This window comes from Cricetulus griseus, chromosome 6 (assembly GCF_003668045.3).
Source record: "Cricetulus griseus strain 17A/GY chromosome 6, alternate assembly CriGri-PICRH-1.0, whole genome shotgun sequence".
Taxonomy (NCBI): Eukaryota; Metazoa; Chordata; class Mammalia; order Rodentia; family Cricetidae; genus Cricetulus; species Cricetulus griseus.
In genome coordinates, this window is record NC_048599.1 from 10467964 (window position 1) to 10491138 (window position 23175).

General features: G+C 48.6%; 1 protein-coding gene across 5 annotated transcripts in view; it reads left to right on the plus strand.

Moving 5' to 3' along the window:
* Window positions 1-22369, plus strand: part of Zfp64 (ZFP64 zinc finger protein) — a 63580-nt gene extending 41211 nt beyond the window's left edge. For 3 of the 5 annotated variants that reach the window (XM_035446193.1, XM_027423315.2, XM_027423316.2), the window contains 4 exons: window positions 10392-10541; window positions 11854-11916; window positions 14057-14308; window positions 21164-22369. In XM_035446193.1, the coding sequence (XP_035302084.1) occupies window positions 10392-10541; window positions 11854-11916; window positions 14057-14308; window positions 21164-21843 (1145 nt within the window). In that variant the 3' untranslated portion in view covers window positions 21844-22369. Of the gene's footprint in view, window positions 1-3094; window positions 3216-10391; window positions 10542-11853; window positions 11917-14056; window positions 14309-21163 lie in introns of those variants that run through there. The other 2 variants (XM_027423320.2, XM_035446192.1) reach the window with 2 other exon arrangements.
* The last annotated feature ends 806 nt before the right edge of the window (window positions 22370-23175 follow it).

Here is a 23175-nt window from a genome sequence, read left to right on the forward strand (position 1 = left end):
TCTCTGTGTAACTTTGGAGGTTGTCCTGGAACTCACTCTGTAGACCAGCCTGGCCTGGAACTCACAGAGATCTGCCTGCCTCTGCCTCCAGAGTGCTAGGATTAAAGGCGTGCACCACCAACACCCGGCCAAATTCTGATGTTTTGAGTGACCGTTTTCATCAATGCGGTTACCAGTTGGTAGTGCTGTGGGGGAGATGACATCAGGCTGTGGTCTCCTCTCCCTTGCTGGGATGGGGGTGGGGGAGATTTTCCCATCCTCTCTTCTGGCATCCTAGTGTGCTACTTGCATTCAGTCAAGAGAAACCAGGACACTGTTGGGGAAGATCTTGCATGCAAGCAGCCCAGGCCACGCTAGCACAGGCTTGACAGAAGTCCATCTACCCAGGAGAGCAAGTGAATGAATCATGCTGTCCTCATGCCATGATTAACCTACATCAGTCTAAGTGGATAAACAGTGACAGTTCAGGAGATCTAGCCTAGTGTGATAGCACACGCTGTTAATCTCAGCATTCCGGAGACAGAGGCAGGCTGATCTCTGCGTTTAAGGCCAGTTGGTCTACAGAGTGAGTTCTAGGACAGCCAGGGTTACAGAGAGAAATAACCCTGTCTCAAAACACCCGAAAAGAAAAGAAAGAAGAGAGATCTTAGCAGATAAAGATGAAATGGGGATTCCTGGGTCCTATGAGATGACTGGGCAGGTAATGGACTTTTCTCATTGCCCAAGTGTAACATAGTACCAAGTCACCCTCAATGTATCCTTTTTCCAGATTTCCTCAGGGTATTTCTGTTCTCAGGCTTTCTGTTGCTGAGACTGTCCTGGGAGACACTAAACCAGAGCATGAATATGTTTTCAAGTCTGTCTGCTTATGGGGCAGGAAGATGGATCAGCAGATAAGGGACACTAGGCAACCTGAATTGGGCTCCCAATACCCACACGATAGATAGGAGAGAACCAACTCCCACAGGCTTTCCTCTAGCTTACACACACACACACACACACACACACACACACACACACACACACACACACGAATGAATGAATGTATAGGGAGAAAAATGAGACAGGGTCTCATTATGTAGCCCTTGCTGGCCTAGAACTCACTATGTAGACAAGTTGGCCTTGAACGCACAAGAGATCCTCCTGTCTCTGCCTCCCAGATGCTGGGATTAAATAAAGACACATGCAGACCTGTAAAAAAAAAAAAAAAAATGTAAGGTGTGTGGATGAGGTAAGAGGGCTGGCTCATGGCTCAGCAGTGCAGAGGTGGCCTGTTCTTCCAGAGGACAGTCCCATGTCAGACAACTCAGGACTCCCTGTAACTCCAGCTCCAGGAAAACCAATGTCTATGACTTCCAGAGACCCATGCACTCAAATGCACATACCCACAAGACACACGCACATACCCAGAATTTAAAAATAAAATAAAAATAAACAGATACCAAAGAAAACATTTATTGAATTATGTCTTAGAGTTTAACCCAAAGTGACTTCACCCAGCATTACCTACTCATGCCTGAGGAGATTGACAACTGGGAAACCACAGGGAAGTTTAAGAAAGTCAGCCCAGCCAGGGCCAAACACATACTCACGCGAACACACACACACACGCACACGCGCACACACTCGGCCCTGGCCTGCTAAGCCCCCGGGGCCTGTATAGCCACCTTTAACTTGTCACATCTGCCTTGATTTAAAAATACAGAGTCCCAAGTCCCCTCCGAAAGAATTCACCGCTAAGCGCTGCTGTGTCTTCCTGAGCCGTGGCCACCACGTGATTCTCAGGTTTGGGCAGGCTTGGGACACAGCCCTGTTTTAAGTAACTTCCCAATCCGAAGAAAGTAAACACCTTGAGGGGACGTAGGTGGCTTTCCAGATCCTTGTTGGATGTCGTTCAGAACGTGGAAGGAGGGGTTCCCCTCGGGTCTCCGCAAGGTCCCAGCTAGTCTGAGCACGAAAAGTCAATTAGCCAAAACCCCCGGACCGGACCGCGCCTCAGTCACACAGTGGGTGGGGCCTGCTCCCTGGCTGGCCCCAAAGACCTCTCCTGTGTGGTCCTAGACCCGGAGTCCCCAGGCAGGAACCGAGGGCAGGATAAAAGAGTACAAGTTACAGGTCTGGCCTCCTGAGTCCAGAACTTTCAGAGTCTACTTTTTAGTGTGTGTGTGTGTGTGTGTGTGTGTGTGTGTGTGTGTGTGTGTGTGTGTGTGTGTGTGTGTGTGTGTGTGTGTGTGTGTTATCCCATTTGTGGAGGCCAGAGGACATCTTCCAGGGATGAGTTCTCTCCTACTGCCGTGTGGGAACTAAAGGATTTAACTCAAGTCAGGTTTGGTGGCAAGCGGTTTTGCCTGCTGAGCCACCTCGCCAGCACACATCTTTTTTTTTTTTTTTTTTTTTTTAAACTGGCTGCAGGAAAAAGCGTGCACCCTGCAAACTGGAGACACCTTGCTCTTAAATTGTATATTCGGATGCACAGGTGAGAAGACGCGCCACGTGTCCAGGTCCTTCTCCACCTTCGCCTGTGCATGAGAAAAGCCCTGTTAGCTTTTGTGGTCCCAGGCTGGACCAATTAAGAGAGAATGTGAAAGCTCTCCAGCCCGCGTGGCCGCGGCCACGGCCTCACGTGGGAGCTCGTTAGAAATACAGACGTTCGGGCCCCACCCCAGACTCACCGAGTCGGAATCTGCATTTTAACGAGCTCCCCAGCGACTCAGGGAGCACATTAAAGTGGGAAGAGGGCTGGCGCTTCTGCAATTTTAATGAGCCAACGAATCACCTGGGATCTCGTTAAAATGCAGACAGGGTTTCTCCGACCTGAGCGTGCGCGCGCATCACCTGGGGAGCTTGTTAAAATGCAGATTCTGGTGTGGCCGGGCCCGGGTGGAGCCGGAGCTCGTGCGTGGGAGCGGGGTTCCCGGGACCCCTGAGGTCCTGGCTGCCGGCCAAGCGACTGTCAGGACACTTGATAAATCGTCCTACCGGGCTGACGGGCGGCGGGGCCGGGACATGCGCGATCCGGCCTGTGGGGGGGTGTGCCTCCGAAGTCTGGAAACGCGCGCTGTTCGGGAGGCCACTCTTGGGGACGCGCCAGGAGCCTCATCTTCGCGCCATGTCGCGGCGCAAGCAAGCCAAGCCCCAGCACCTGCGCTCCCTGGAGCCTCAGTCCGAGTGCAACGAGCCTGGCAGAGTGGCCCCGCGCGGAGCCGGGGAGCCGGGTGAGTAGCCCGCAGACGCCAGGGACAGTGGCTCCGACGTCCCCAGTTTCTCTGGTGTGCTCTCCACCTCGGAACTGTGTGGGTGTCGGGTCTGGACGAAGGAAGGGGCTCGGGGAATAGTGCTCGAGCCTTCCAGTCCCAGTCCTGGACTTGAGGACTGCTGTTCTGATGTCTGTCCCCCTACAGTCCCCAGTCCCTGGACCTCCCCATGGGGATCATATCTAGGCAGGGGGAGATTTAGATGCTTCCAGCTCCAGCCAAGGACCCGAGGATCGTTGCTCTAATGTCCCTGCACCCCGGTAGGTGTCAGGTGAAGGGAGTGAGTGCATGGCAGGGTGAGCGAAGCTTCCAACTCCAGTCCTGGGACTTGGAGACCGGTGCTCTGAAGTCCCTGCCCGGGACCCCTGCAGGTGTCAGATCTGGAAGGGGATGAGGAGGCGCGTGCGATGGTGTGCAAAGCTTCCCGCTCCAGTCCGGGGACCAGACCTGGGCGCGTCAGTGGGTCTTTATGATTACGCGCGCCTGTGGATTACAGGCTCCGCGGGTGGGCTGCTCCTCTCCGAGAAAGCGCTGAAACTCAGGGTTCGCCTCCCACGCCAAGGACAGGATACCAGCTCTTCTCCGCCCAGAGATATAACAGAGAAGGCTTTAGGACCAGGGTGGGGTTGTTTTGAAGTGTGCTATCCACCTCTCGGAGAGAGGATCTTCCAAGGACCTGAAGGATTTGTGAGGGGTGAGTTGACTGGGTGAAGTCAGTGCATCCGAGAGGCTGGAGCCTGCTGGAGGTCGGGATACCCTGGGGAGTGCGTGGAGCCCTGGAGGAGGGGAGGGGAGGGGAGGACAGCACGGTTGAAACCGGGAGGCTCTCGCTCCCCTCTTCCACCTCCGGGGCAGCATGGACCAGTTGGGAGCGATGAAGTGACATCTCCACTCTCAGTACCTTAGGTCTCCCTCCTCCCCTAGAGGGTCCCCACTCCTGAAGAGCCTGGGGAAGGGGGAGCCTTGGTAAGTCTACGAATTCCTCATTCACCCTCAGGCGCGTGCCCCCAAGGAGGTTGGGACCGGCATTCCTAAGGCACCTCTCTTATTTCCTTGCACTCTGGACTCCTCCCGTCCCATCTTTCTGAAGCTAAGGGGGTGGGGAGAGGAATTTTAAATGGACTTTATTCCCTTCTCCACCTGGAGTTTCCCGGGATGGAGGCTACTCTGCTCTCCAGGTCTCAAACCATTTCCACATCCCCCCATCCTCTGGGAAGATTCGCCCTGTGAATTCGCCGGGCTCCATTGAGCCTATGTCTTGGGGAGGGCGGGTGTTACTTTGAGGAGGACTCCTAAGTAGTTTATATCCTAAAACCTAATAAGGGGTACGGTAAGCCAGCCACCGTGAAGTCCTACTGGCACAGGCTGGTAAGATAGAGGACCCCCCTCCCTGCTGGGGCGGAAGGAGGGAGGGAAAGATTTCTGAATAACCCAGGGCAGGAGTGCAAAGTCCAGTGTGGTTGGTAAGCAGAGCTACTGTCGGCCTCTGCAAACAGCTGGTTCTGGGGTTCTGGGAACCCGAGGTCGCCTGTTCCCGACCTCCCAGTCAGGAGTGATGGCTCCCAGGCACCGCTTCAGAAAACTGGTGGGTCTTTACCCGTGGATTCTTTGGTCTGTGTCACCCGGCAAGGACCTTTCTACTCCCTCAAGACTGAACCTCGTTACAATGCCCAAGCATCTCAGCCGTGTCGGGCAGAGGGCTGTAAGTTTGAGGCTAGCTGGTCTATGTAGAGTTCCAATAGAGTTCCAGGCCAGCCACTGTTGCATAATGAGATTCTATCCAGGTAGTAGTGGCTCAGACCTTTGATCCCAGCACTAGGGAGGCAGAGAGAGAGAGACAGGTGACTCTCAGAGTTCAAGGTCAGCCTGGTCTACAGAGCGAGTTCCAGGACAGTTAGGGCTATACAAAGAAACCTTGTCTCAAGAAATAATAATAATAATGATAATAATAATATTTATTATTATTATTATTTATTATATTATTTATTATATTATATTATTATATTATATATTATATATATTATATAATATTATATTATATATTATTATATAATTATTATATTATAATAATATATATTATTATTATTATCATTATTATTGGGGCTGGAGAGATGGCTCAGTGGTTAAGCTCACTGACTGCTCTTCCAGAAGACCCGGGTTCAAATCCCAGCACCCACATGGTAGTTTAAAACTGTCTGTAACTCTGGTTCCAAGGAATCTGACACATTCATACCAATGCACATAAAATAAAAATAAAAGCTGGGCGATGGTAGCACCCGCCTTTAATCCCAGCACTCGGGAGGCAGAGGCAGACGGATCTCTGTGAGTTCAAGGCCAGCCTAGTCTTGAAAGAGAGTTCCAGGACTGGCTCCAAACCTACAGGGAAACCCTGTCTTGAAAAACCAATAAATAAATAATAGCATTTTAAAAATTGGTAAATGCCCATTATATCAGTGAAATAGCAAGGGGGCCCCTAAACAACAGGGGACACCAGAGGCTTCAGGGGCAGCAACTTAGTATGCTCAGGTGACTCACATGGCCTCTCAAGCCCCAGCCTTTTGGTCTCTTTTTAAAGTTTACATTGGAAATGTGCCAACTTGTGCAGAGTTCTTTTATACGTATCAGTGAACTTTACCTGCAACTAACCCGAGATAGAAGCCACAGTTTTCTTTTTACAGATGTGGGAGCTGAAAAACAGAGAGGTTGAGTGACTTACTTGGATCACACAGCTAAAGAGACTCAACCAGAATTTGTAACTTATTAGCTGGCTACCTCTTTATTGTCATTTAGATTTCAGTTTTCAGTCTGACATAGCTACTGTGAAGTTAAAATTACTCCTGAATTTCATGGGGTTTTTTTTCTTCTTCTTCTTTTTTTTTGGGGGGGGGGCGCTGGATTTTCAAGACAGGGTTTCTCTGTGTAGCTTTGGAGCCCATTCTGGCACTATAGACCAGGCTGGTCTCGAACTCACAGAGATCCGACGGCCTCTGCCTCCCTAATGCTGGGATTAAAGGTGTGTGCCACCACCACTGCCCGGCTGGCAGTTTTCTTTTTTAATGTGTGAATTGTTAAGTAGCTAAGATTTACTGCTCACCTTCCCAGGGCCAGCAGATGGGAAAGTGTTGATTTGAATAACATAAAACTTCCAACCCTTTGACCCTCAGCATTTCTGAGTCTCTTTCCTTATTTCTCATCAAGCACAAACTACCAGGGCACCAGCCACAGACCACAGCCAGCAGCAGCACTGGGAACTTGTTAGAAATGGAGAATATCAGCAATTCTGCCACAGGGGCCCCCAGGAGAATTCTAGAGGTGGGCCCAGCTGCACTGCACGCCTGTCAGTGCGCTCTCTCTCTCTCTGGATTTGTAGGATCTCATTAAAATGGAAAGGGTATTGTTTAATCTTTTATCCCCTGAGGATCCACCCAGCCACCGCTTGTGACCAGGTCTCCAGCTGCTGACTTGCTTCTGACCTAGGCACCCTCAGGACAACAAAGAGAACTGCCTGGACCCTCCAAATAGGAATTCTTGTGTGTATGTGTAGAAACCAGAGACTAGCTTTGTTGTCCTTCCTCAAGACACCATCCAACTTGTGTTTTAAGACAGGTTATAGGGCCGGGCAGTGGTGGTGCACGTCCTTAATCCCAGCAAAAAAGGTTACAGGAATCTGTCTGTCTCTGCGTCCCTAGTGCAGGGTTACAAGCATGTGCATGCCCTGCATAGGGTTTACTTTATTGTTTGTATCTTATCATTTGGGGGGGGGGTTGTTTGTTTGTTGTTGTTTTGGTTTGGTTAGTTTGGTTTGGTTTTTTGAGACAGGGTTTCTCTATGGCTTTGGAGGCTGTCCTGGAACTAGCTTTTGTAGACCAGGCTGGTCTCGAACTAACAGAGATCTGCCTGCCTCTGCCTCCCTAATGATTTTATTCATTTTCTATGTATGGGTGTTTTCTCTGCATGTATGTCTATCTGTGCCCAAATGGGCCAAAGAGGGTGTCGGGTTGGACCCCTGGAACTGGAGTTACAGATGTCATATGGGTGTTGAGAGTCAAACCTGGGTCCTCTGGAAGAACAACCAGTGTTCTTAACCACTGAGCTGTCTCTAGACCCCTACTTTAAGTATGTATGTGGGTATGTGTATGTGAGTACAGGTGGCCAGTGCGGCCAGAGGTATCAGATCCCCTGGAACTGGAGTCACAGGCTGTTGTGAACTGCCCAGCGCTGGGAACTGAATCCTGTCCTCTGTGAGAGCAGTACCTGCTCTTAACCATTGAGCCGTATTCCCATCCCCTACAACCTTTTTTTCTTTAAGTGGTTCCTAGGGATTGAACTCATCTTTCCTCATCTTTCATGGCAAGGATTTTACTGGCTGAGCCATCCTCAAGTCTTCATAGGTTCTCTTTTTAAGATGTATTTATTTTATTTTATTTTGTGTGTATGAGTGTATGCCTGCACTGTCTGTGTACCACATTTGTGGCTGGTGCCCTCAGAAGTCAGAAGAGGGCATTGAGTCTCTGGGACTGGAGTTACGGGCAGTCTGTCATCAGCCACCATGTGGGTGGGGTGGAGTTACAGGCTGTTTTCAGCCACCATGTGGGTGCTGGGAATCAGACCCGGGTCCTTCTCAAGAGCTACAAGTGCTCTTACCACTGAGCAACTCCAGCCCTCATGTCGTCTTTTTTTTGTTTGTTTGTTTGTTTTTTGAGACAAGGTTTCTCTGTGTAGCTTTGGGGCCTATCCTGGCATTCACTTTGTAGATCAGGCTGGCCTCCAATTCACAGAGTTCCACCTGCCTCTGCCTCACCAGTGCTAGGATTAAAGGTGTGCGCCACCACCACCAGGCATCATGTCATCTTTTTTGAGGCAGGATCTCACTGTGTTTCCCAGGCTAGTCCCAGCACCAATGGAAAAGCCATGCAGTGCATTTAAAATCCCAGTGCTAGGGAGGTAGAGATGGGGGTGGGGGAGGTGGGGGGCAGGGGGCCCTCGAGATGACTCTATGCACAAAGACATGGGCTCCCAAGTCTGATGGTCCAAGTTCAATCCCCAGAATCCATGTGATGAAAGGAAAGAATTGATTCCCACAAGTTATCTTCTGATGTATGCATTCATGCATGAGCCCCACATGTGCACACACACAAAAAAAAAAATGTAAAATAATCTAGGCTCCAAAGCTACACAGAGAAACCCTGTCTCGAAAAAAGCAAAATAATAATAATAATAACAGTAACAATGCCTCTGGTGCTCTGTTGCATCTAATAAGAATTCTTGGGCTCCCCTTCTTATAATCCATGTTTATTATTGTTACAAAATACTAACCAATGGTGAGGAAGAAGTTGATTACAAAACTACATCTTTAGGGTAGGCAGAGACAGGAGGACCTCTGTGAGTTCGAGGCCAGTCTGGTCTACAGAGCGAGTTCCTAGACAGACAGAGCTACATAGTGAGACCCTGTCTCAAACAAACAAAAACCTACCGCTTTAGCAACTAGAAAGATGGCTTAGTGGTTAAGAGCACTTGTTCCTCATACCTACCGGGTAGCTTACACATGGTAGTTTTTTGTTGTTGTTGTTTTTAAGATTTATTTGTTATGTATACAGTGTTCTGCCTTCTGTGTCCTTCAGGTCAGAAGTGGGTACCAGATCTCATTACAGATGGTTGTGAGCCACTATGTGGTTTCTAGGATTTGAACTCAGGACCTCTGGAAGAGCAGTCAATGTTCTTAGCCTCTGAGCCATCTCTCCAGCCCTGCTTTACATGTGTTATAAGTCCAGTTCCAGGGAACCCGCCATCCTCGCCTCTTCTGGCCTCTGTTAGTACTGCATACATGCAGACATGCAAGCTAAATCTTTTGTTTGTTTGTTTTGTTTTTCAAGACAGGGTTTCTCTGTAGCTTTGGAGCCTGTCCTGGTACTAGGTCTTGTAGACCAGGCTGGTCTTGAACTCACAGAGATCCTTCTGCCTCTGTCTCCCAAGTGCTGGAATTAAAGGCGTGCACCACCACTGCCCAGCTGTAAGCTAAATCCTAAAAAGAGAAACACAAAGCTACATCCTTGAAAATTGGTAGAGCATGACTGGGATTACAGTACATGGGACCCAGATGCAGGAACATCACAATAGTTTCAAGACCAGTCTTGTGCCAGGCTGGTTGGAGGCTGAGTAAGACTGCACAGTGTGAGCCTGTCTCCAAACAAACCACCAGACCTTAGATCTTGGTGACATATTTGTTTTTTAAAGATTTATTTATTTATTTTATGTGCACTGGTGTCTTTCCTGCATGTGTTTCTGCTTGAGGGTATCTGATCCCCTGGAACTGGAGTTACAGGCAAGTGTGAGTCACCATGTGGGTGCTGGGAATTGAACTCGGGTCCTCTGGAAGAGCAGTCAGTGCTCTTACCCACTGAGCCATCTCTCCAGCCCTAGATCTTGGTGGTATTTGTGACGTGCCTGCTGGCTGGTTATTTCTCTCGAGGTATTCTTGAATCACTTCCTTTTTTTGTTTTCCTCTTCTTGGAAACAGGTTTGTATGTAGCCAAGGCTAGCCTTGGATTCACTATGTAACCAAGGGATGAACTTGGACTTTTTAGTTGTTGTTGTTTTTCAAGACAGGGTTTCTCTGTGTAACAGCCCTGGCTGTTCTGACACTCCCTCTGTAAACCAGGCTGGCCTTGAACTCACAGAGATCCTCCTGCCTCTGCCTCCCAAGTGCTGGGATTAAAGGCTTATGCCTCCAGGTCTGCTTTGTACAGTACTGGGGACTGACCCCAGGGCTTCCTGAATGCTACGCAAAGCCTCTACCAACTGAGTCTCAACCCCAGCTCTGGCTTTTAAAGATTTATTTTATTTTCATATGTATGAGTGTGGGTAGTTATGTGTCTATGTATGAGCATGGGTGTCGGTGGAGGCCAGAGAGTTTGTTGGATCCCTCCAAGCTGGACAGGCAGTTGTAAGCAGTCAGATCTGGGTGCTGGGAGCCCAGGTGAGGTCCTCTGCAAGATCATTGAGCCATTTTTCCAGCCCCCAGTTTTTGTTTTCAAATGCATTTTGGGGGAAACTGGTGAAAACTGAAAACAGCCCAAAGCCACCCTCTTCTCAGACTCAGTGTCACAGCTATCACCAAATTTCCTGTTTCCATTTCAGCCTCTGCGTCAGATGACAAAGTTCCAAAACCATCAGACCTCTCTGCTGAAGACAGTGACACCCAGCAGGGCCCTGCTGTCCCTGTACCCTTGGAAACAAAGGAACAAACGGCCACCCTCGGAGAAAGGACCTTTAACTGCTGCTATCCAGGTAAAGGGTCAAACCTGGTGATAGCCCCTTCCCTGCCTAACCCTGCTGCAGGGAGCTTCTGTACTTTATCCAAATTATTCTCCAAGGTCACTCACAGAATTGGCACATGTCCTCTTGTGGGGGGAGGGCTGTGGGTCCTGCCGTTGCAGCAGCAAAGCCTCTCCAGAGACTGACTAAGTTCACAGCTGCTCCTTAACTGAGGCTCGAGTCTCAATAAACCCATTTTAAGTTGAAACATCAAGTCAAAAATTCAGGAGTGGGCCTGGAGAGATGGATTAGTGGTTAAAGGCACCAATTATTCTTCCAGAAGAGCCAGGTTCAGTTCCCAGCACCATTGTGACAGCTCACACTGTCTATAACTCCACTCCCAGAGGACCCAGTGTTGTAATTTAAGAAAAGCAGCACGAGAGAGAAGGGCTCCATGCTATAGGGTTCAAGCAGAGGGATTTTTATTAGGGAAAGAGATCATTAAAAAGGGGAAAGGGAAGGGTGGCCTCCAGGGACAGGAGCAGCAGGAGAAAGGAAAGAGGGGGAGAGAGAGAGAGAGAGAGATGGGAGGTGGGCAGGGCCCTTTTTAAAGGGAACGTGGTGAATGTGCACAGGTGGTGCTCTTAGTGGCTGCAGCTGAGGGCGCGTCCTGTCAGAACCCCAAGGATGGGCCAGTACAGATGCCTGAGTACTAACACCTGCACTCCACACAGATATACATGCATGAGAAACAAACTAATGTACATAAGATAAAAATATTTTTTTTAATGCAGGAGGAATGGATGTGGGAATCTCAACACTCAGGAGGCAGAGGCAGGAGGATTACTGCAAGTCTGAGAACAGCCTAGTGTGTATAGTGACTTCAGTCCAGCCAGATACTGAGCGAGAGACACACACATTGAGAGAGAGAGAGAGACAGAGAGAGACAGACAGACAGACAGACAGAGACGCATGAGGGCTGAGGATGTGTCACAGTGGCGTAGCACTTGCCTAGGATGTCAAAGGTTCTGGGTTCCACCCCCAGCGCTGCCAGACAGAATCAAAATGAAAATGCGCTTCATACCCTTGGCTCGCCAAGCGTGTGAGCCCTCTCTTTAAGCCTCATGCAGGACACAACCTCAGACTAAGGCTGACCACAGCCACCTAACATAGTTTTTTGAGAAAGTGTCGGGCAGGTATTGTCATTTGTTGACAGTTGTACTGACAGCAAGAAATGATGGCATGGGTGGGGTCAAAGTTGAACTGTTGGATAGACTTCCCTCGGAGTTGAACTGTGGCCATTCCAGAGACTGGGCATTGAGGGCCAGCTTTGCTTCTCTTCTAGGTTGTCGTTTCAAGACGGTCCATGGCATGAAAGACTTGGACCGCCATGTAAGAATCCACACGGGTGCGTATCCATTCATTTAGCAGCTGAGGAAAATACAAGGGACCCAGGAGTGAACTAGGGGGTGGGTCTCTGGCTGGTGGCTTCTAGCTTAGGAAGCGGGCTTGGAACAAGAAGGGAGGGGGATGTGAGGATGGCCTTGACAAAGCTTGGGATGCAGCGAAGCTGTTGCTTCAAGACGACTCTGGTCAGCCACATACAGAGGGTAGACTTGAGTTGCTGTCTGACTTACTGGGGTGTCCAACCATATTTTTAAATTTTTATTTTATGTGCATTGGTGCTTTGCCTGCAGGTATGTCTGTGTGAGGGTATCAGATCTTGGAGTTACAGACAGCTGTTAGCTGCCATGCTGGGAATTGAACCCCAGTCTTCTGGAAGAGCAGCCAGTGCTCTTAACCACTGAGCCATCTCTCCAGCCCTGTCTCCAACCTTTTGACACAGTGGCAGAGTGTTGTCAATAGTAGCAGAACCACATGCTCAAATTACAGAGAAAAGAAGCGCTTTGCTGGCCCTCATTCGTAGCTATACTCTGCCGAATGGGCTGGACAACAGACTCTGTGAGCTTCAACCCGAGGGCTCCCAGCCACTGCCAGACCCATTGTCCAGCTGTCCTGTGCTGATGTGGCTCTACAGTGGGGGACCTAAGGGCACAGCCTGGTGCCCCAGGGCCCAAAACAGCTACTGTCTGACTCTTTAAAGTATATGCCCTCTGAGTGCCTGAGGGTATTGGTTCATTTGCCGCCTTAACTTGTTAGTGTCCCTGTAAATGTCATAGCAGGATCCATATGAGGCCAAGCAGGCGCTAGGTCAAAAATTTGCCCAACCTGACCAAGCAGTTTCTTTTTCTTTTTTTTAATTTTATGTGCATTAGTGTTTACCTGCATATACTGCTTGAGGGTGTGAGGTCCCCTGGATCTGGAGTTACAGACAGTTGCAAGCTGCCATGTGGGTGCAGGGAATTGAACCTGGGTCCTCTGTCAGCCAGCGCTCTTAAATGCTGAGCCATCTCTCCAACCCAGTTTATTTTTCTTATACAAAAACTTTGGGAGAACGTCTCCAGGTGACAATTGTCACCTTCCGGATGGCTCCATGGGAACCCCCTTGCAACTCTATGGCAAAGCACCTGTGGGCCATGAGAATGGGCTCTACTGACTGACAAACAGGGATCAATCAGCAGGGAGGGTTCTATTGATGGAGGATGCAGAGTACCTGAGGCTTCTTTCATAAGGAGGATGGTTCTATTGTCTGAGAGACAAAACTCAGGATTAGGACCTAAACAATGCTTGGCCTCTGGGGAAATCAGGTGAAGGCTGGATCCATAGAATAGCAAAAGAGGCTCTGCCACCTCCGCAACCAAGGTCTCAATTTGTGAATTCCTACAATGGGAAACAAAATTGAGGCTGGAAATACGTTCAACAGCAGCACCCCTCCCTCTGCCCATGGCTCAGGCGCAGAGCCCTTCTGGTCTAGTGAAATTAGAGGAGTTACCTTGGAGCTGCAGCGTTGAGATCGCAGAGCCTTCCGGACCTCTGAACTGGGAGCGGGAGCTGTAGGCGGCCGGGGGATGAAGGGAGGGCCAGCTTCCATGCCTCACCTCAGTAGATGAGGCCGCCAGGCATCTCTGGAAACGTGCAGGGCTGGGGACGAGGAGGCTCTACCAACACCCACGGCAATTCAGGGCCAGGAAGTATCCTGAGGCCAGCTTGGGCACTCACCATGAGCTGGGGTTGCGCTGCTGCCATCTAGTGGGCAGAGGAAAACGACACCCAAAATCGATTGGCCTCAGGTGCTCATAGCCCCGAGGGTGACACTAGAGAAGTAGACGCTCTGGTGGTGTTTAACTATTTGATATAAGCATGCTGGGGATAGGGAGGCTGGGAAGGCCTGATCCTTGAGGTAATGAAGACGCGGCTTTGGCTCTTCCCATGGGGGTGGACACCCGTAGCCCAGCACTCAGCTACAATGCCACAATGAGAATTTGAGGACAGCCTGGCCTGTGTGACACCCTGCGGGGTGGGGGGAGGGTATGCTTAGCAAGTAAAGGCAGTTGCCACCAAGCTGATGGCATGGATATTTTATCATAGTAACAAGACCTAACCCTGACCAAGAAGCCCTATAACCTTGACTGCTTATGCGTTTGAAGGCGACAAGCCACACAAGTGTGACTTCTGTGATAAGTGCTTCAGCCGGAAGGACAACCTGACCATGCACATGCGCTGCCACACGAGCGTGAAGCCACACAAGTGCCACCTGTGCGACTACGCGGCTGTGGACAGCAGCAGCCTCAAGAAGCACCTGCGCATCCACTCGGACGAGCGGCCCTACAAGTGCCAGCTCTGCCCCTACGCCAGCCGCAACTCCAGCCAGCTCACCGTGCACCTGCGCTCGCACACGGGTAAGCAAGCCCCTCCCCCAGGAGCCCCCTGCTTTACTTTCGCTGTGTCTTCACCTGTGCGTCACACAGGTGAGATGAGTTGCCAGTAGAAATACAGAAGTTGGAATCTGACTCAATGCAGCGTGTTCAGAACTGCCAAAAGGACAGTTTTTGACACAGCAGTGTGATGGCTAACATCTTATCACTGCACAGAATACAGGTAGGAATGGGTGCCCATCACAGCAGCCACCGTCAGAGGGTGCATCTCAAATAAAAATGACCAGCCAACTAAATGTTTTTAGTGTTTTGGTTTACTCTCCGCCTGCCTGGCTTCAGTCAGGAATGTGGCACAGTCGGTTGGATGCAATTGCAAACCACACATGTCTGGTTCGGGAAGGTTTCCTTTTCCTTCCTGGTAGGACTCTGCAAGACTAATGTTAGCTAGATAAAACCAACCCGTTATTAGTGCACACCCACACACACACAAGTTAGGTGGAGGCTGGAGGCATCCACAGTAGATGGAAGCATTTCAGTAAACTCATAGAAGACGGTGAGACCGTGGAAGTATGTTGCATTCACAGCTGGGTTCAGCTGGGCAGCGATGGCACATGTGTTTAATCCCAGCACTCGGGAGGCAGAGGCAGGCGGATCTCTGTGAGTTCGAGGCCAGCCTGGTCTACAGAGTGAGTGCCAGGACAACCAGGGCTGTTGCACAGAGAAACCCTTCTCTCTAAAAAACAACAAAGAAGGTCTGGGGAATGTAGCCAGGTTAATAGAGGGATTGCTTAGCATGCATGAAGCCATGGATTTCATCCCCGGCACCACAGAAACCGGGCATGTGGGGGTGCACGCCTGTTGCTCAGCACATGGTAGATGTAAGCAGCTCTGGAGATTAGAACTGAAGAGCACGGCCAGACTGCAGTACATGAGACCCTGTGTCTTGTTAGGGTTTCAGTTGCGGTGGAGAGATCTGTGACCACAGTAACTTTTTTTTCCCTTTCTCTCTTATTTGAAAAATTGAGCTATTCATTTTCCCCCACTCCTCTTCCCTCCTCCCCTCTCCACTTTCCTCCTCCCCCCTTCCCCCCCCATACACACTCCTAATTTACTCAGGAGGTCTTGTCTTTACCCCCTTCCTAGGTGGATCCATGTACACGTCTCTTAAGGTCCTCTTTGTTACCTAGGTTCTCTGGGACTGTGGCCTGTAGTCTGGCTGTTGTTTGCTTTATGTCTAATAACCACTTAAGAGTGCGTACATAATGTATTTGCCTTTCTGGGTCTGGGTTACCTCACTTAGGATGGCTTTTTCTAGTTCTGTCCCTTTGCCTGCAAATTTCAAGATGTCATTATTTGTTACTGCATTGTGTAAATGTACCACATTTTCTTTATCCATTCTTTGGTTGAGGGGCATCTAGGTAGCTTCCAGGTTCTGGTTATTACGAATAATGCTGCTATGAACATGGTTGAGCAAATGTCCTTGTGCTGTGAATTTGCATCCTTTGGGTATATGCCCAAAAATGGGATTGCTGGGTCTTGAGGTAGACTGATTCCCAGTTTTCTGAGAAACCACCATACTGATTTCCAAAGTGGCTGTACAAGTTTGTACTCCCACCAGCAGTGGAGGAGTGTTCCCCTTTCTCCACATCCTCTTCAGCATAAGCTGTCATCAGTGTTTTTTATCTTGGCCATTCTGACAGGTGTAAAATGGTGTCTCAGAGTTGTTTTGATTTGCACTTCTCTGATGACTAAGGGTGGTTGAGCATTTCCTTATGTGTCCTTTGGCCATTTGATATTCCTCTGCTGAGAATTCTCTTTTTAGATCTGGACCCCATTTTTTATTAGATTATTTGGTTTTTTGATGTCTAGTTTCTTGAGTTGTTTGTATATTTTGAGTCATCTGTCAGATGTGGGGTTGGTGAAGATCTTTTCCCATAGTGACATATTATGATTTATTAAAGCTTGCCTGAGGATTCAGAAAGCAAAGTCAGCCACAAGCCATAGAAGCCAGGCACACACCTTTAATTCCAGCAGCCAGAAGGTAGGAGGTGGTGCTACACACCTTTAATCCTAGGACTCAGGATTAAGAGGTAGGTGGATCTCTGTGAACCCAAGGCCACCCAGATCTACACAAGATTGATTCAGTCCTAAAGAGAAATAGCTCACACAAAGATGATCTCAGCACCTGGGCTCACACACCTTTAATCCCAGCATGGGGATGGGGGTATATAAGACAGGAGCAAGGTCTCAGTATCAGGCCATCATTCTCCAGCCATGTGAGAATAGGTATATAAGACAGGAGCAAGGTCTCAGTATCAGGCCATCATTCTCCAGCCATGTGAGAATAGCCATGTGGGAGTGCAAACTTGCACAGCCACTTTGGAAATCAGTATGGTGGTTTCTCAGAAAACTGGGAATCAGTCTACCTCAAGACCCCAGTCGTGTTAGAGGTGAGAGCTCTCTAGTAGCTTGGCTGCTTTGCTTCCCTGGTCTTCAACTTGAACCCCAATATCTGTCTCTGGGTCATTTACTAATTCGTGTTACATTTTCCCACTCTGTAGGCTGCCATTTTGTCCTGTTGACCATGTCCTTTGCTTTACAGAGTCTCTCAGTTTCAGGAGGTCCCATTTATTCATTGTTGCTCTCAGTGTCTGTGCTGCTGGTGTTATATTTAGGAAGTGCTCTCCCATCCAAGGCTACTTCCCACTTTCTCTTCTATGGGGTTCAGTGTGGATGGATTTATATTGATTGAGGTCTTTGATCCACTTGGACTTGAGTTGTGCATGGGGATAGACATGAATGTATTTGCATTCTTTTACATGTCAAAATCCAGTTATGCCAGCACCATTTGTTGAAGATGCTTTCTTTTTCCATTTAATAATTTTATCTTCTTTATCAAAAATCAGGTATCCATAGGTGTGTGGATTGGTGTCAGGGTCTTCAGTTTGATCTCATTTATCTACCTGTCTGTTTTTATGCCAATACCAAGGTGGGGTTTTTGTTGTTGTTTTGTTTTGCTTTTTTGTTTATTTATTTGGTTTTTCAAGACAGGGTTTCTCTGTAACTTTGAAGGCTGTCATGGAACTTGCTCTGCAGACCATGCTAGCTTCAAACCCATAGAGATGCACCTGCCTCTGCCTCCTGAGTGCCTGGATTAAAGACATGCGCCGCCGCTGCCCAGCTACCAAGCTGTTTTTATTACTGTAGCTCTATAGTAGAGTTTGAAGTCAGGGATCGTGATGCCTCCAGAAGTTCCTTTATTGTACAGGATCATTTTGGCTATCATGAGTTTTTTATTTTTCCATATGAAGTTGAGTATTGTCCTTTCGAGGTCTGTGAAGAATTTTGCTGGCTATTGCATCAAATCTGTACATTGCTTTTGGTAGGATTGCCATCTTTACAATGTTAATCTTACCTATCTAGAAAGAAGCATGGGAGATCTTTCCATTTTTTGATGTCTTCTTCAATTTCCTTCTTCAAAGACTTAAAGTTCTTGTCATACAGGTCTTTCACTTGTTTGATTAGAGGAGATAATAAAAACAAAAGGTCATGAATTACAGATAGAGCTGCTGGGAGTGAGGGTGCGAAGGAAACAGGGCCCTCTAAATCATCAAGGCCGATGCGTGTATGAGCCCCCAGAGACTGAGGCGGCATCACAGGGCCTGCATGGGTCTGCACCAGCTGGTGTCCTAGAGCTGGAAGGAGCAGTGGACACATGTTCTCGTCCCTAACCCAGAGCTATCTCCTATTGAGATAGCTACTTGCAAATGAAAAATTTGATTCTTACTGAGAAACACTATTTTTGTTTGTTTTGGTTTTTGTTTGTTTTTCAAGACAGGGTTTCTCTGTATAACAGTCCTGGCTGGCCTCGAACTCACTCTGTAGACCAGGCTGGCCTCGAACTCACAAAGATCCACCTGTCTTTGCCTCCCGAGTGCTGAGATAGAAGGTGTGCGCCACTACCCAGTGTTCTCTCTTTTTTCCCTGTAGGTCCTTTACACATATAGTTTCCAGGTTAGTGTTTTCATGGGGCTCCTGAGTGTGCACACGAGTGGATCTGTTTCCTATGTCTTCTCTTGGGCTCTTTCCCTTCTGTTTGTTTTGAGCTGTTCCAATGTGTTGGGTTTTATCCTATTGTATTCTATTGTATTATTATTATCCCTTAGAGGCCTGTTTGTTTTCTAGAGGGAGGTGCAGGGGTTGGGGGACCTGGATGGAAGGAGCAGAGGGAGAGGAAACTATACTCAGATTACATGTTGTGAGAAAAAGGTCTGTTTTCAATAAAAGCGGGGTGGGGGGTAGGGGGGGTAGAGTTGCTAGTTATTTAACAAAACTTCCCAGAAATTAAAAAAAAAATGGGCTAGAGGGTGAAAAACCAGAAATTAGAATTATTTTTTCTTAATAGTTTAGGAAGAAAATTAAGAAAATTAAGAATCTTGCAAACTAGGTAATGGTGGTGCATGCCTTTAATCCCAAGCACTTAGGAGGCAGAGGCTGGTGGAGCTTTATGAGTTCAAGGCCAGTCTGGTCTACAGAGTGAGTTCCAGGACAGCTAGGGCTGTTACACAGAGAAACCCTGTCTCAAAAAAAAAGTAAAAAAAAAATAATAATTAAAAAAATGTTGCAATTCTAAAAAGCCAAGAGAATGGAAAGGCTGATAAGGTGTTAATCAGTATAAAAGAAGTGGAAAAATCCCTTCCTTAGATTCAGCTAGGAAAAGTTTTGGGTAATATAGGCTCCCTAAAGACAGTGAAGAAATGCCCTAAGACTTGGGGGTGACTTTTTTGTTTAGATTTACTTCATTTTATCTATGTATGGCTATTTTGCCTGTACTTATGTATATACGCAATGCATCCAGAAGAGGGCGCTGGTTCTCCTGAAACGAGATAGCTGTGAGCTGCCACTGGGAACCAAACCTCTGAGGACAGAAATTGCTCTTGACTGCCAAGCTGTCTCACCAGTCCCAAAAGAACAACTTTGGACATGAGTTCTATACCCAGCAAAACTTTCCCATGTGCAGGACTGGAACAGAAGTATATTCAAGACTTTTCTCTCAGCCAACAGGATAGAAGTTACTAGAAGATGCACTCATGCAAAACAGGTGGTAAAATCTGCCACAAAGGTCAGGATGACAGCATATGCATGTGATAGGAAACCTAAGAGGCTAGATAGCTTTAAAATTGCGTGAGATCACTTTTTCCTCAAGAAATAGAGTCCAGTCCAAGAAGCAAGCTAGACCACGCCCTGGAGGTGAGCATACAAGGAAAAGAATTGTTTCATTTGGTAGTAGTGACACCATGCACATTGGCCACAAGAGGAGGTGGCTGTGATCTTGGTTTAGTATTTGGCTCTCACAGTAGCACATATTTGGTCCTACTAAGTAGTTTATGCCATAATTCTAAAGTGGAAATATGAAAACTATAGCAATTCACAGACAGAATGGAAATTTTGTGTCTTTTAAAATAAGTGTGCGTGTGGGGGTAGGTGTATGTGTATGGATTTGTGTAAGTATTTATACATTGGGCCCAGAGAGATGGCTCAGAGTTTAAGAGCACTGACTGTTCTTCCAGAGGTCCTGAGTTCAATTCCCAGCACCCACATGGGATCCGTTATGAGATCTGGTGCCCTCTTCTGGCCTGCAGGTATACATGCAGACAGAACACTGTATACATAATAAATAATTTTTTTTAAAGTGTTTAGACATGGGACAGAAAGAGGCCGGGGTGAGCACTGGGTGTCTTCCTCTATCGCTCACCACCTTCATCATCATCATCATCATTATTGATTATTGAGACGGTGTTTCTCTCTGAAGCTAGCACTCCCTGTCCCAGCACTGGGATTGTGGATGTACACTCTGACATCTCACTTTAACACGGTACTGGGGATCCAAACTCAGATCCTCCGAGCACTTCCCCCTCTGAGCCATCTCCCTGGCCCGGGGCCTGGTTTTTTTGGTTCGGGTTTTTGGTCTGTTTTTGGTTTTTTCTCTTTAATCATTATTTTGAGATAAGGCCTCTCTTTGTAGCCTGAGCTGACCTCAAACTCACAGTGATACTCCAGCCTCAACCTCCTGATTACAGTCATGTGTCACATGCCTGCTAAGAATGAAAATTCGTCATGCATGGTGGCATACACCTTTAATCTCAGCACTCAGGAGGCAGACGCAAGTAGAGCTCTGTGAGTTCGAGGACAGCCAGGGCTATTATACAGAAAAACCCTGTCTCAAAAAAAAAAAAAAAAATATATATATATATATATATATGTTTTATATATGTGTGTATGGGTATTTTGCCTGCATGTATGTGTGTGCACTACTTGTGGAGGCCAGAAGAGGTTTCAGTCTCTGCAACTGGAGTTACAGGTGGTTGTGGGTGCTGGGAACTGAGCACGGGTCCTCTGCAAGACCAACTGGTGCTCTTAACCACTGAGCTATCTTGCCAGCCCTGTGTCTGCAAATCTTATTTGAAGATTTTATATGCAGCATATACTGCATTTCTAGAACCCGTGTGTAATTGAGTGCGGACTTTGTGGGGCGGGTACAGGAGTTTGGGCCCTGCCGCTTGAGTTCTCTGAGCATCAGTTGCCTCCTCTATAAAATAGTTTGGGGCAGGGGGGAGGGGAGGAGGGGAGGGAGAGGGAACTGGGATTGACATGTAAAACAATCTTTTTTCTGATTCAAATTTTTAAAAAGTGGGGAAAAAATAACTAAAATAGGCTAACAGCACTGAGTTGTTATACACGGTAAGTGTTGTCATTATCCGGAAGTTGCAAGCCTCGGTTCAAAGGACCCAGCTGTCTCCTACCCAGGCATAGGATGCATGTCTCGGTGAGGATTCTGTTGCCTGCCCACGCTAATGTAATCACACCTTCCGTTGCTAGGGGACACGCCCTTCCAGTGCTGGCTCTGTAACGCCAAGTTCAAAATCAGCTCGGACTTGAAAAGGCACATGATCGTGCACTCGGGGGAGAAGCCTTTCAAGTGCGAGTTCTGCGACGTCCGCTGCACCATGAAGGCGAACCTCAAGTCGCACATCCGCATCAAGCACACCTTCAAGTGTCTGCACTGCGCCTTCCAGGGCCGGGACCGGGCCGACCTGCTGGAGCACAGCCGCCTGCACCAGGCTGACCATCCGGAGAAGTGTCCCGAGTGCAGCTACTCCTGCTCCAGCCCGGCCGCGCTGCGGGTGCACAGCAGGGTCCACTGCAAGGACCGGCCCTTCAAGTGTGACTTCTGCAGCTTCGACACAAAGCGGCCCAGCAGCCTGGCCAAGCACATCGACAGAGTCCACAGGGAAGGGGCCAAGACAGAGAACAGGGCCCCGCAGGGCGAGGACGGGCCCACGGAGGGTGACCCCCACCCCGTGGCCAAGACTGTCACCCAGAGGGCCTTCCAGTGTGACAAGTGTGGTGCCTCCTTTGTCAGGGACGACTCTCTGAGGTGTCATCGGAAGCAGCATAGTGACTGGGGTGACAATAAGAGCTCGAACCTGGTCACTTTCCCCTCAGAAAGCGTTGTTGCGGGCCAGCTCGGCACCCTGGAGCCCAGCTGTGACCTCTAGGGCAGCATGAGTGGTCTCAGGAACCTGAACAAAGCTGGTGCCAGCCTCTTGTGGTGACACCATGAGGAGGACCTTGCCTTCTCTTCCAAAGCTGGCAGCCCCGACCTCCCCAGCCTCCAGTCGCAGAGCAGCAGCTGACCCAGGAGGGCAGAGGTGCCAAAAAGAGAGGCCAGGAAGACGATTGCCCACAGCCCAGCTCCTCTGTGAGCACTTGGGGCATTCAAGGGCGGGGTATGCTAAGCACTCCTCTGTCCCCTTGGGGAGAATTGCTTCGCATGGATTGTGATCTGGAAACTGACCAGACCCTGGGGGAGTTATTAAGTTGGCAAACCCGGAACACTGCATCTAACCTGAGCCGTCGGGGGTAAAGGAGTCAGTCGGTGCTCCAGTGTCCCGGGATGTGGTAAAGTTCTTTCTTAACCTGGATAGTGGCTGTTAGCGTTCGCCTTATACATTCGTGTGCAGACTTTTCTCTGTTGTTTTGTTTTGTTTTTTGTTTTTTGCAATAAAAAAAAACTTCTCTATAGATGGATGTGAGCGTCTTTACAGTCGTCCATAGACAGGCTGGTAGGTTTCTGTCCCTTTCCTCAGTATTGATGCTCCCAGGATTCCCGGTGAACTAGTCCCCAGCGAAGCAGAATGCGCTTGAGCTGATGGTGGCGCCAAAGATCAAGCTAGCCCTAACCGCCTGCAGACAGATGTTACAGAATTTGAAACTCAAACGAAGAAAGGTAAGACTGGGGCCCAGTGAATCCTGAACAGGGTTCCGGGGTGAGCGGAGCAGCCCAAGACTGGTGTCTTTCACAGCATACAGAGTACCCTGGTCTGTGCAGGTGAAAACCTAACTCAGTCCTCCCATCAGATCTGTTATTCCAGCCGGAATGACCTGTCATTCAAAATTTGTGTCTTCTGCCCAGCCAGTTTTCTTCAAACATTGCCCTTGTTTAATATAATTTTTATGTGAGCTGGACATAGTGTTGGACTTCTATAATTCCAGCACTTGGGAAATGGAAGCAGGAAGATCAAGAGTTCAAGTCCAACCTGGACTATATGAACCCTTGTGAAAGAAAACAAAACTGTGTCTCATTAGCTAACATGGTTAGACTTTTGGAATTGGGCTGAACACATCTAGTGTTGGCGAAAGGGACAGGATGAGAAATTTCTGTAGACTCAATGAAGAACAATTAGGAGACTCCAAGAGGCGGACTGAGGGTGTGGCTCAGTGACAGCCTCTACCTAGACTCCCCCCCACCCCCCACCCCACCCCCACCCCCGTGAGGGGGAGAGGTGTAACTCAGTGACATAGCCTCTTACTTAGCCTGAAATAGTTGA